General features: G+C 44.1%; 1 protein-coding gene across 8 annotated transcripts in view; it reads left to right on the top strand.

The window, feature by feature from the left end:
* Positions 1-12,173, top strand: part of LOC131105049 (thrombospondin type-1 domain-containing protein 7A) — a 191,724-nt gene that overhangs the window by 94,688 nt on the left and 84,863 nt on the right. For 4 of the 8 annotated variants that reach the window (XM_058052755.1, XM_058052751.1, XM_058052753.1 and 1 more), the window contains exons 5-7: positions 523-591; positions 5,952-6,107; positions 6,643-6,846. In XM_058052755.1, the coding sequence (XP_057908738.1) occupies positions 523-591; positions 5,952-6,107; positions 6,643-6,846 (429 nt within the window). The remainder of the gene's footprint in view (positions 1-522; positions 592-5,951; positions 6,108-6,642; positions 6,847-12,173) is intronic. The other 4 variants (XM_058052757.1, XM_058052754.1, XM_058052752.1 and 1 more) reach the window with 2 other exon arrangements.

Here is a 12,173-nt window from a genome sequence, read left to right as displayed (position 1 = left end):
GGGCACATATAGACAAACAACCATTCACACTCACATTCATACCTATGGACAATTTGGAGTCACCAATTAACCTAGCATGTTTTTGGAATGTGGGAGGAAACCGGAGTACCCGGAGAAAACCCACGCATGCACGGGGAGAACATGCAAACTCCACACAGAGATGGCCGAGGGTGGAATTGAACCCTCGTCCTCCTAGCTGTGAGGTCTGCGGGCTAACCACTCGACCGCCGTGCCGCCACAGACTCTGCTGAATGAAAATCTTGTTTACATTACACATTTTTAAAACTCGTAGATGTAATCGTCTCATGTGTAGTTTTTTCTTCACATATTTGGAACCTCCCAGCTCCCCTGCTTTGTGTTTGTAACTAATGACGAGTAGCTAATAGCTAGTAGTTAATAGCTAAAAGCGAGCAGCTAATAGCTAGAAGGTAATTGCTAATGGCTAAATGTCAATACCTAGCAGCTATTGCCCGTAGCATATAGCTAGTAGTTAATAGCGCTCTCCCCCACTTTTTATTCCAGCAGCTCAGACCCAAAAGCAACAGAAGCCTAGTGTCCCCCCCCTCCTGTCTGTGTCCTTCCAGATCACAGGTAGGTGCTTTTAGTTTGGTTGAGAACTCTTCCGTCTTCCTCCCCTCCATCTTTTTCCTATGACAGAGTGTTGGGGCCACATTGAGGAAAAAAAAACAAAAAAGTGAAAGTCCTAAATTTACAAGAAAAAAAACATAATATTACAAAAATAAAGTCATACATTGACAACTTCTAATATTACAAGAATAAAGTGGTAAATTTATTAGAAAAAAACTTGTCATATTACGAGAATACATTTGGAACTTTGGGCTCTAATTTAGTGTCGCAAGGTGGTGCAGGATGGTGCAGTGTGACCCAGCCCAAATTAGCTGACCGGCGCACAGTGCAGACACGTCAAGGCTGCCCTTTGTCACCGATTCTGTTCAAAATTTTCATGGACAGAATTTCTAGGCCAGGGGTCAGCAACCCGCGGCTCCAGAGCCGCATGTGGCTCTCCAGCCTCTTTGTTGCGGCTCCCTTTGCAATGCTTGAATATTTTTTAGCACCCGTGTGGTGAAAATGCACGTCTTTGTTATGAGTTTACAAAAATCCAACTTTGTGTGAGACCATGAATGCATCCTGACTGAGTTCTGACTGGTGACTGAATGAGCAGACAGGATGCTATCCAGTTCTCTCTGACAGGTTAACATGAAGGGAAATGAGTAATACTTTGAGTTATTTGAGTTATTAATTATTATTAATGAGTTATTTGACGATTCTAAAAAATAAATTAGAGCTCATTTAAAAACAAAAGTTTATCTCCAGTACTAGCAAGAGTACTCCAACTCGTCTTTTTTTTCCCCTCCAATGTTGTTTTAAACATACAACGTTTTGCGGCTCCAGGCTATTTTTCTTTAGTGGGCAAGTGGGTGAAATGGCTCTTTTCATAGTAAAGGTTGCCGACCCCTGTTCTAGGCGCAGCCAAGGTGTTGAGGGAGTCCAGTTCGGGGGCCTTGGAAACTCATCTCTGCTATGTGCAGATGATGTGGTTCTTACGGCCTCTTCGGGCTGTGACCTTCAGCGTTTACTGGGACGGTTTGCATCTGAGTGTGAAGCGTCTGGGATGAGACTCAGTACCTCCATGGTTCTCAATCGGAAAAGGGTGGAGTGCTCCCTCTGGGTTGGGAATGAGGTTCTGCCCCAGGTGGAGGAGTTTAAGTATCTCGGGGTCTTGTTCACGAGTGAGGGAAAGTGGGAGCGTGAGGTCTACAGACGGATCGGTGCAGTCTCGGCAGTAATGCGGTCGCTGTACCGGACCGTCGTGGTGAAAAAAGAGCTGAGCCGGAAGGCAAAGCTCTCAATTTACCGGTGGATCTATGTTCCCACCCTCACCTATGGTCATGAGCTTTGGGTCATGACTGAAAGAATGAGATGGCGGATACAGGCGGATGAAATGAGTTTCCTCCGTAGGGTAGCTGGACTCACCCTAAGAGATAGGGTGAGGAGCTCAGCCATCCGGGAGGGGCTCAGAGTAGAGCCGCTTCTCCTTCACATCAAGAGGAGTCAGTTGAGGTGGCTCGGGCATCTAGTCCGGACGCCTCCCTGGTGAGGTGTTCTGGGCATGCCCAGCCGGGAAAAGGCCCCGGGGCAGACCTAGGACACGCTGGAGGGATTATGTCTCACAGCTGGCCTGGGAACGCCTTGGTGTCCTCCCGGTGGAGCTGGAGGAGGTGGCTGGGAAGTCTGGGCTTCCCTACTGAGACTGCTGCCCCTGCGACCCGGACCTGGATAAGCGGAGGAAAATGGATGGATGGATATATGGTCCCATGACACCTGATGTCAGATCAAAGACGTCACACATAATGGGAACTCAACCTGAGGACAGCTGAAAGTATGATGCTAACCATGGCTCTACAAAATAAATGCCCCCCCCAAATAATCAACATTTTACAAGTCAAACTCTGCCAGAAAAAAGCACAGGACACTTCCACTCATCGCTGATCTCCGTGGTTCTACAGTAAACCTCGGATATATCGGACTCGGATATATCGGAAATTCGCTCACAACGGACAGATAAAAAAGAATCAATTTTTCTGTAATGCATTTCCAATAAAAATTCATTGCATATATCGGATTTTTTATAACGGATTTCGCCTATTTCGGACAAAATCTCCAGTCCCGTTCCAATGCATTTCCATTAAATTTCCCTCGCATATATCGGATGGTCGTGCATCGTGGCGCTCCGATTCGCCGAATTGTGACAGGCCGCTATACGACGTCATTTGCAGCGTTTGCAGCGTTGCCTGCGCGTCCAGGTACATTGGAAACATAGTCAAGGAAGTGCCTTTTTAGAACGGATAAAATCCCATTTACGCATATACCGGATATAAATCCGATATATGCGTAAAACGGACATTTTCCGGTATACGCATATAACGGATTTCGCTTATATCGGACAAAACCAGTGGGAACAATTGAATCCGATATATCCGAGGTTTACTGTACTTCTACACACGCCAGATTGCCCCACCCTCCCCTCCCTCCCCATCAGTAACCAAATGAGCCAACACGCAGCGCATTGTGACCTCTGATACGCATTTAAAGGCAATGAGAGGCTTTCATTTGATTGGTTAAGATTATACTCAACTGTGTTAAACCCTCTCACGCCTTCTCTTCTTCCCTGTTTGCCACTTGCGCCGGTGGGGGGGATGGAGGCGTGGGGGGATGGAGGCATGGGTAAGCGGCGCTGCGCCATACTTATGGTCAACTGCTCTGTTTTGCTGCCATGTTATAAGTAAAAGCTTTCCTGAAGCGAGAGATGACACAGTCTTTTTTTCTCATACATGTACGACTTTATTCTTGTAATATTGCAAGTTTTATCATAAATGTCATAAAAATTCTTGAAATATTAAATTTTTTGTGGCCCAGATATTCTACTGTTTAAAGAAGTTTTTTTGCTTGCCTCTGCTTCCTCACCTGTCCTCCTCTTCCTTACCCGTTTCCCTAAAAATAAATGCAAACGAGCAGACGTGTTGGTTGAACACAGCGAAAACGTGAACTTGCTGCTTCTCGCTTGATCTCTCAGAAGAGCATCAGAGTGTAAGAACAAACAGTCCAGAATGAGATGAATTGTTAGGTTGTACTCCTCTAATGAGGCGAGGATTAACAGCGCCTCGGCAAAGCCATCGTTTGACACGGAGAGTGTTTATGAGAGGAATTATTTACAAGAATTAGGAGCTCTTTTGCATTTCAAAAGCCATATCCCTTTCCCCATCCCCCCACTTGACGTCTCTCCTGTGCAGTGGGGAGGAGGATTATGATTCAGCTCTCCTGCTCTTCTATTTGTCTTTAAGCTTCCACATGTCTTGCAGGAGCGTTCGCAACACACCAGTGCTATTTATATATATCATTTTTTAAAAGCGGGAATTGCAAAACAGAAGAAAAAGGGAAGAAATGGAGATCAGCGCTTCCCCGCCTGCTTAAGAAATATTTCATAGAGCAGTATTTTACTTTCACAAGTACAGCTGAAGTCGAACACGATCTGTTCTGGGAGCCTCGTCAACCTCCAAAACAATCTTTTCCACAGGAAAATCATGAAATAGAACTCACCTGTTCCAGCGCAGGGTTGAAGAGTGGAGCAGCACTAGCCAATGAGCAAAAAGCCCGAGTGTCGTGTCTCCAGTTTGTTATGCTCAACTGTTTTCTGTGGCGAGTGAGGACTGCTGCAGTGCAAGTGTGGTGACAGTTATGTTCTCTGATGCTCTTTTGGCTATGTTTGCTGATACTCTTGTGGCTACATTTATAGGTTATCACATGGTTTGTCTGGTATCAGGCCAGGTATCATGCCCCCAAGTATCAGTATCAGCGGGGGCATGATACTGGGCCTGATACCAGACAAACCATGTGATGATCTTATTATCACGTACTATTTAATCATGAGCTTATTATCACGTACTATTTAATCAAAAGACCATTTTGTTTCCAGAAAATGTTCTTTAATGTTTATTACATGTATTATATCTAAACAGTGTAAACACAACAATTGCAAAAATATTTCAACAATAATATTTTATCAACAGTCTTATCTTATCAATGTCTGACAATTAAAGTTCCATTAATCAAGTTTGGGTTTTTTGGTGACTGGAGAAGCACTAGGCACTAAGCACTGGTGTGCTGTTCTCTGATTGGTTGTTTCACGGGCACGATACCAGAGCAGCGCGCTCTGAGTGGACAGCTACGGGGGCTGATACTGGACATGGTTAAACTCTATATTTTATCAGTATCACTGCCCTGGGCTTTGACACAGTATCATTTCGGCCTTTTCCCGTATCATTCATGGGCGGTTTCTAGGGCACAGGGACAATTAATACTGTAGTATGTGATAATTACTCATATTCATCTACCGAAGTTTGCTGATATTCATCTAGCCACATTTGCAGAATCTCTTTTCTACTTTTGCTGATAGTCTTTGAGCAACATCCTATGTTACTCCTCTAGATATATTTGCTGATACTTTTTTGGCTAAGTTTGCTGATACTCTTCTGGCTTTGCTGATAGTCTTTTGGCTATGTTCTATGTTACTCTTCTTGCTACATTTGTTGATACATTTTTGGCCAAGTTTGCTGATACTCTTCTGGCTTTGCTGATAGTCTTTTGGCTACGTTCTATGTTACTCTTCTAGTTACATTTGCTGATACTTTTTGGGCTAAGTTTGTTGATGCTTTTCTGGTTTTGCTGATAGTCTTTTGGCTATGTTGTATGTTACTCTGCTCGCTACATTTGCTGATACTTTTTGGGCTAAGTTCGTTGATACTTTTCTGGTTTTGTTGATAGTCTTTTGGCTATGTTGTATGTTACTCTTCTTGCTACATTTGTTGATACATTTTTGGCCAAGTTTGCTGATACTCTTCTGGCTTTGCTGATATTCTTCTAGCTACGTTTGCTGACCACACTTGAGAACACACTTAACTCATGGTTGGGAACTCTGTTTTTATACATGAATTACTCTTGTGTCGGAACCAGATACTGATTCTGGGTAATACTGGATGACTTTCTTTTTCCTGGTGGATTATGTTAGATGCACTTTCACACCCACCCGTTGCATGTTGGGTAAAGAACATGTTGTGTAAATCCAACATGGCAGCCTAGCAGCGTGCAGATGCCAAATTAGACCTGGTGGAATAAACATGCACCAACAACAACACACTCTCTGCACCTTTGCTGCTGCTGCTGCATGCTGAGCCTCCACAGCAAGATGCCAGCTGCTAATTTATCATTCTGACACGCTACCAGGGAGATAGTTAACACAAAAAAGGCATATCAGTGTTTACTTTGTTTTTATTCTTCTGTACTGTCTGAAAGAATCCAAATAAAATGCCTGGAAAGACCTGAAGTATCCTCCAGTGTTTGTAGCTAAATTGGTTTTCTGCTCATTCCTGCAGCGTCACGCCCGGTGGAGAACTGGCTGTGCGAGGGTCCCATTCCCGAGCGGTCCCAGCTGTGCCAGGTACCGTGTCCTATCGAGTGCCAGGTGTCGCCGTGGGGGGCCTGGGGGCCGTGCACCTTCGAGAACTGTGACGACCAGGCGGGAAAGAAAGGTGCCTCCCGTCCTTACGAGCGAGTTAGATTTGTTTAAACAACTTTCCAATAGTCTCACCCTCATATGTCCTCATATGACATCTCAGTTTCCAGCAACAACACCCATGGATGAAGGATGATTTGGACTAAATGCACTAAAAACCACAGATGTAACCCAGAGAATCATTGATCGTAAAAGATTTAGTGTTCACTTTTTACAGTGTAGTAAAAGCTCCTTATGGGCCATCTAAAACTGTGACTTATGATACCGTTTAAACTTTATTGATAATGAAAATGTTTATTAACATGCAATCTCCATCATGTCAGCCTGCCTGGAAAAGCTTTATCAAACTTGCTTTTATTGCTTGAATATTCCCAGCCTAAATAAAGCAGCAGAATAAAAATATATGATGATAGTAGCCTGGTAGTAGCATGTAATTGCTATTCCATTCCAGCTATAATCCTGCCATCTGGCTGCACTGATGGGGTGTTGTTAAACACATGAGAAACATAGCATGGAGTCAAAGGTAAGAACATCGCGTGTCCGTGCTGCAGGTTTCAAACTGAGGAGGCGCCAGATCACCAACGAGCCAACAGGGGGTCCCGCTAATTGCCCGCACCTGGTGGAGGGGCTGCCCTGCGATGAGCCCAGCTGCTACGACTGGGACTTGATGGGGTTGGACCGCTGCGTCCCCGACGAGCAGAGGCCGTGCGGGCCCGGCACACAGCTGACACAGGTCCGGTGTGTCAACAGCAATGGTGAGACGCCGTCCTTTGTTGTCATGGAGACCTTTTTGATTGATGATGACATCACAGGCATTCAAGGTTAGCATGGTTAGCATTGTTGCCTCACAGCATGAAGGTTGTGGGTTTGTTCAGTTCATTTTTTATCAAGTTCTCGGTTCTCTAAAGACTAAATTGCCTTTGACGTGAAAAACATTCACAGTATGTTCTTTGGAACTCTAAATCGTTTTTTGATGTTTATTCAAACTGCAAGTTACGTTTCTTGGGGAAATATTAATCAAATTATTATTATCTTCTGGACAAGTTGTTGGCGCACAGGCCACACAGCCAGGAGCGGTCCCACACAGCCAGGAGTTCGATTCCACCCTCAGCCATCTCTGTGTGGAGTTTGCATGTTCTCCCTGTGCATGTGTGGGTTTTCTCCAGGTACTCCGGTTTCCTCCCACATTCCAAAAACATGCTAGGTTAATTGGCGACTCCAAATTGTCCATAGGTATGAATGTGAGTGTGAATGGTTGTTTGTCTATATGTGCCCCATGATTGGCTGGTGACCAGTCCAGGGCGTAGCCTGCCTCTCACCCGAAGACAGCTGGGATAGGCTCCAGCACCCCCACGACCCTCGTGAGGATAAGCGGTAGAAAATGAAACAAATTATTATTGTTGTTTTGCGAAAACACAAGTCAATTCTCTTTGATTGCTATGAAAACTTGTGTGTAGTGTACCTTCAGTATGCTAGCATCTTTAAAGAATCCAAATTGTCTTCAGTGATTAAGAAATCACTGAACACGTACAGCAAGATTTCTTGTGGACTTTAAATGATCTTTGATGTGTTAGATAGTATTATTACAACCTTAGATTCATTCTATTAGCTCAGTGCCTCTGCAGTCTGTCACGCCCTGTGTGGGTTCTCACGTGACAGTTTGAGTTTGAGTTACCTTCTTGGGCTTTGGTTTCCGTTTTGCGCGCTCTTATTTTGTATATGACTTCCTGTTTTCCCGTGTCTGCCTTGGTTGCCCTAATCACCCACACCTGTCCCTAATTTCAGTGTGTATTTAGTTCAGGTGTGTGCTTCTCCCTTTGTGGCATCATTATAGTTTGTCCTTTTGCTTCCTGAGTTGCCTTTTTCCTGCTGCTGCAATTATTGCAAAAAATAAATATTTTTACTTTTATTAGAGATTAGTGATTTGATTGAACGCTACGAAAACATATAGACACCAGAGGGAGCCTGCTGTCTCCAGTCTATTTGGACATCCGCTGAAGTGCAGGAAAAATTTGAAACAGCGACAAGAGCCCGGCCAAAACGCACCAGAGCCGAGTTGGCCGCTGTGGGTTTTTTTCGGTCTTCCAAACAAATAAATTACACACTTAAGAAATTAAAGAGAGCAAAAGAAAGACCAAGGTAGGAGTGGTAGTGGTCGGAGGAGAGTAATGCCTTATTTTGACTAGCTAACTTGCTATTGTTGAATGAATGAAAACGTAGCTAGTCGTGACCCGCCCCTTTACGGCATCAAACTAGTTTCATTGTAAACCGATGTCATGTAAGAAGTAACATTCATTGAGCAACTGTTTAATTCCTGTTTATTATTTTTAATCATTCTGTCAAAAGACAATGGTGATGAGATGCTTCATCCTCCTCTTGCTAGATTAGAAAGTGGGGTTTGTTTGTAGTTAGGAAGCACTTGAGGTGTGTGACCAATGACAGTGGACGTGTCCAGAGGCAGGCCGTGGGTGGAATACATTAAAACAGACCATTTTGGAAATACAGCTGGAATAGGTGCAGAACTATAAGGCTTTGTGTGCTGGTTATCATGTGTAGGTGCTCTATAGCAGTGATTTTCAACCTTTTTTGAGCCACGGCATGTTTTTACATTGGAAAAATCTTGTGGCACACCACTAACCAAAAATGTTAAAAAATGTCACCACAACCTCACACGTGCATCAATAAGTCTATCGGAGGAACAAGGTAGGTGTTGCCACACGGACCAATATTACATTGCTCTGCCAGTCTTTACACCACAGACACTCCACAGTAGCCACGTTTTTACATCACCACTTTTTCTCTTTCCGAATGACCTTTCGGGAAACAATGGTATCCATAGAAAGGAATATTCCAATCTCTTGTCTACATGCGCCGTGAAAATCAAACGGAATAGTCAATAGGGCATGCCCAGTAAAACGTAAACATCAACATCACGTGATACCGGCTTCCCCAAGTTTTTCTTTCACTTGTTGGAATATTGCCAGTTTTTTGTCTGTCCAGTCTTGAAATTTAGTTTGAATAAAAAAAAAACTTTGCTTAGTCCAGTGCCGATTGCTGGCCTCCATTTTTAAAAGTGAAGAACGTCTGGAGCTGCGTGTTACGTCATATCTGAGCATGCGCTGAAAGAACGCACCCGGGATCAATTTAAACAGGAAAAGATCAAATTCAATCTTGCTAATATTTTATAATTAAACTCAGGACATGTTTTATATAGATATATATTTTCTTTTTTAATAAAAGTGGACTTGTGAATGGCATATAGAAGGGTTTAGATTCTGTTCCACAGATGGCGCTAATGCACACGAAAGCTGCTTGCCAACCGCCAATAAACAACAGAAGAAGAAAAACACCACGAAGAAGAAGGCACCCTGACAACTTTCCGTTTGAGCAGGTACAAGATACCTCAATCGGATTGGTTAAAGGAATATTCCATCCCTGTTCAATTCTTTCCGTTTGAGCAAATAAACCAAATGCAATTGGAATATTTGGGTCCATGTATATTATTGACATAATGGCTATTGACATAATATTTGCAAATGATGATGAATAAATGTTAAATATAAAAAGTGATATTGGATAATTCCTCACGGCACATCTGACGGTTTCTCAAGGTACACTAGTGTGCCGCGGCACAGTGGTTGAAAATCACTGCTCTATAGGAATGCACAACTCAATACAAAGGGTCCCCTTTAAGGACAAGGCTCCCCAGGACAATGGAAAATGAAACTGGTGTTGAGTCAGTTTACCGGCTTCAAAGTTAATCCAGCACCAACACCAAAATTCACTACAGTGGCATCATTCAACATCCATAGTGTCCGTTCTGTGATTGACAGGTGATCAGTCCATGTTATAATGTGTTATAAAAAATGAATGGCTGAATGTTGATTCACATTTTATAGCGGAGCTGCTTTGACGTGTTTAATGTCGCATAGGGTCTCTCCCAGTGACACTAACATTTCCTCCACTAGACTCCCACCATAACGCTGACTCCTATCTTCCTCTTGGCCTTGCTGATCTCTACATGAGCAATGAAATTTTACTCGCGTTAAATCAAAGCATCGTCTCAGCGTCTCTCACTACTTTATAGTGTGGCTAGAAATGTAATTTATGATGGGGGTGATGGCTGTGGAAACATGTAAGACAGCTGTGCTACATTATTTTTTTATCTAGTTGCCTTTTTCTTCCATTCAGTCAGTTTTATTCACAAACACACGACAGACGAATTGGTTTGTCCTACCAAAGTCTCCCACAAATCCCACTTCACGCAGCACGCTGGTGGACACACAGGAGAAAGACAAACTGGAATGATTGATTCACTTACCTTCCATCTCTCAACTGATGAAAATGGATTTCATCTGTTTGTTTTTTTGGGGGGAGTTTCCGGTGGAGAGATTTTTCACTGCGCTGTTAGCAGTGTTTTTCTAAGGGAGAGTATCAGGAAAAGAGCAGGGAGCACAGCCCAGACAACAAATGAAGGTTGATAAATGAAAGAAATAGAGAGATGAACGATTGATGCTTCTCCGATGCCTGCTCAGCCTGACGGATGTTTCTTCTTTGCACTCTGGCGGAGGAACATCTTATTTCCACACCTCTCCTCACTCATTGTAGTTCAAGTCACGCACGCGCTCTGACGTATTTGCTTCTTGATCCCGCTGATCTGCTTGGAATTACAACTCAACCAAGGAAAGGTTAAAGGCTGCGTCGTTTTTTTTAGCTTAGTAACGTTAAAATGTTGTCTTGTCTTAATTCTCGTAGACTCAATCTTGTGTGTGTTGCCCCTCCACCACCTGGAGGGGTTGTATGCCTTGAAAATCCTGTGGTACAGAATGAGGAAGACAATCCACGATGACTTGACATATATTCACCCTCAGGATTTATTCTTCCTCTCAGAACAATAACAACACTTCAGATATCAAGATGACTACACCAACAGTTGGCCATTTGTTTCCAGCATTATTGGTTAAACAACCATTTGAACAGCTAAACATTTGTGACGTTAAGACATTGTCTTTAAATGTCTATCTAGTGACAATTTCCACAGCCAATGTATACATTTCACATATCTTTAGTGAAATGTATACATCAATACTATCAGTAACACATTTCACATATTGCAGTTAGCCTGCTTAATGCTATTCACCATACATTAAGGACTGCTAGCATTAGCCATTTCACATGTGCTCAAATGCACTACAAAACATTTATAACAAACCACTTTGCAGTCAGCTGTTTACTTTAGCAACTTTCTACAATCTTTACAGTCGTTTGCATAAATTATTTCTACTTTATACCAACCTGTGGTACAGAATGAGGAAGACAATCCACGATGACTTGACGTATTGTAATGCCCCTGGTTGTGGTAAGGAAGACACTCACGTCGCCGATGCACTTCAATCACTTTATTAATAGCGGTCAACAGTTCACTCACACCTGGGCTGCTGTGGGCCACAACCCACGCCAACACACGCACGCCATTCGCTCCTCGCTCGCGCTCTCTCCCGACCCTCACCCACCTAGCGTCACACCCAGTCTCACTCTCTCACTTGTGACGTGGCACCGTCACTTTCCAAGCCCCGCCCTCTTAAAGGCCCAGCACACAAAGTCACAGATATTACACTGTCCCCCCCTTAATAAGCCCCTCGCCCCGAGGGGTCAACAACAAAATCCCTGAACCGAGGTGGCCTGCACCTCTGTCTCCGGGGCCGGCCCTGGCTCGACACCTGTCCGTCACTAGGTGGTGCTGGCGGCTCAACAGGAACAACAGCAATGGGATCTGGGGAACTGGGATCCACCGCATGTTCCGAGCCAGCCGGTGAAGCCGGCCCCACCTCAAACTGGGGAATGTCCCGGCCCCTGTACGGTGCCAACCTGTCCCGGTGCAGGACAACTTTTCTGCCTCTCGGGAGAACCGGAACCCGATAAACAACCTCCCCGACCCGCTCAAGCACCCTGCATGGTCCATCCCAGTGACTGTCCAGTTTTGGGCATCGTCCTCTTTTCCGCTTGGGCGTGTAAACCAAACTAGCTCACCCTGCAGGAAGTCACGTCCCTTGCTGCGCATGTCATGGTTCCTCTTCTGCCT

Source organism: Doryrhamphus excisus, chromosome 17 (assembly GCF_030265055.1).
Source record: "Doryrhamphus excisus isolate RoL2022-K1 chromosome 17, RoL_Dexc_1.0, whole genome shotgun sequence".
In the NCBI taxonomy this organism is placed as follows: Eukaryota; Metazoa; Chordata; class Actinopteri; order Syngnathiformes; family Syngnathidae; genus Doryrhamphus; species Doryrhamphus excisus.
The sequence above is the reverse complement of the archived record's forward strand: the minus strand, read 5'-3'. Positions and strand labels throughout refer to the sequence as shown.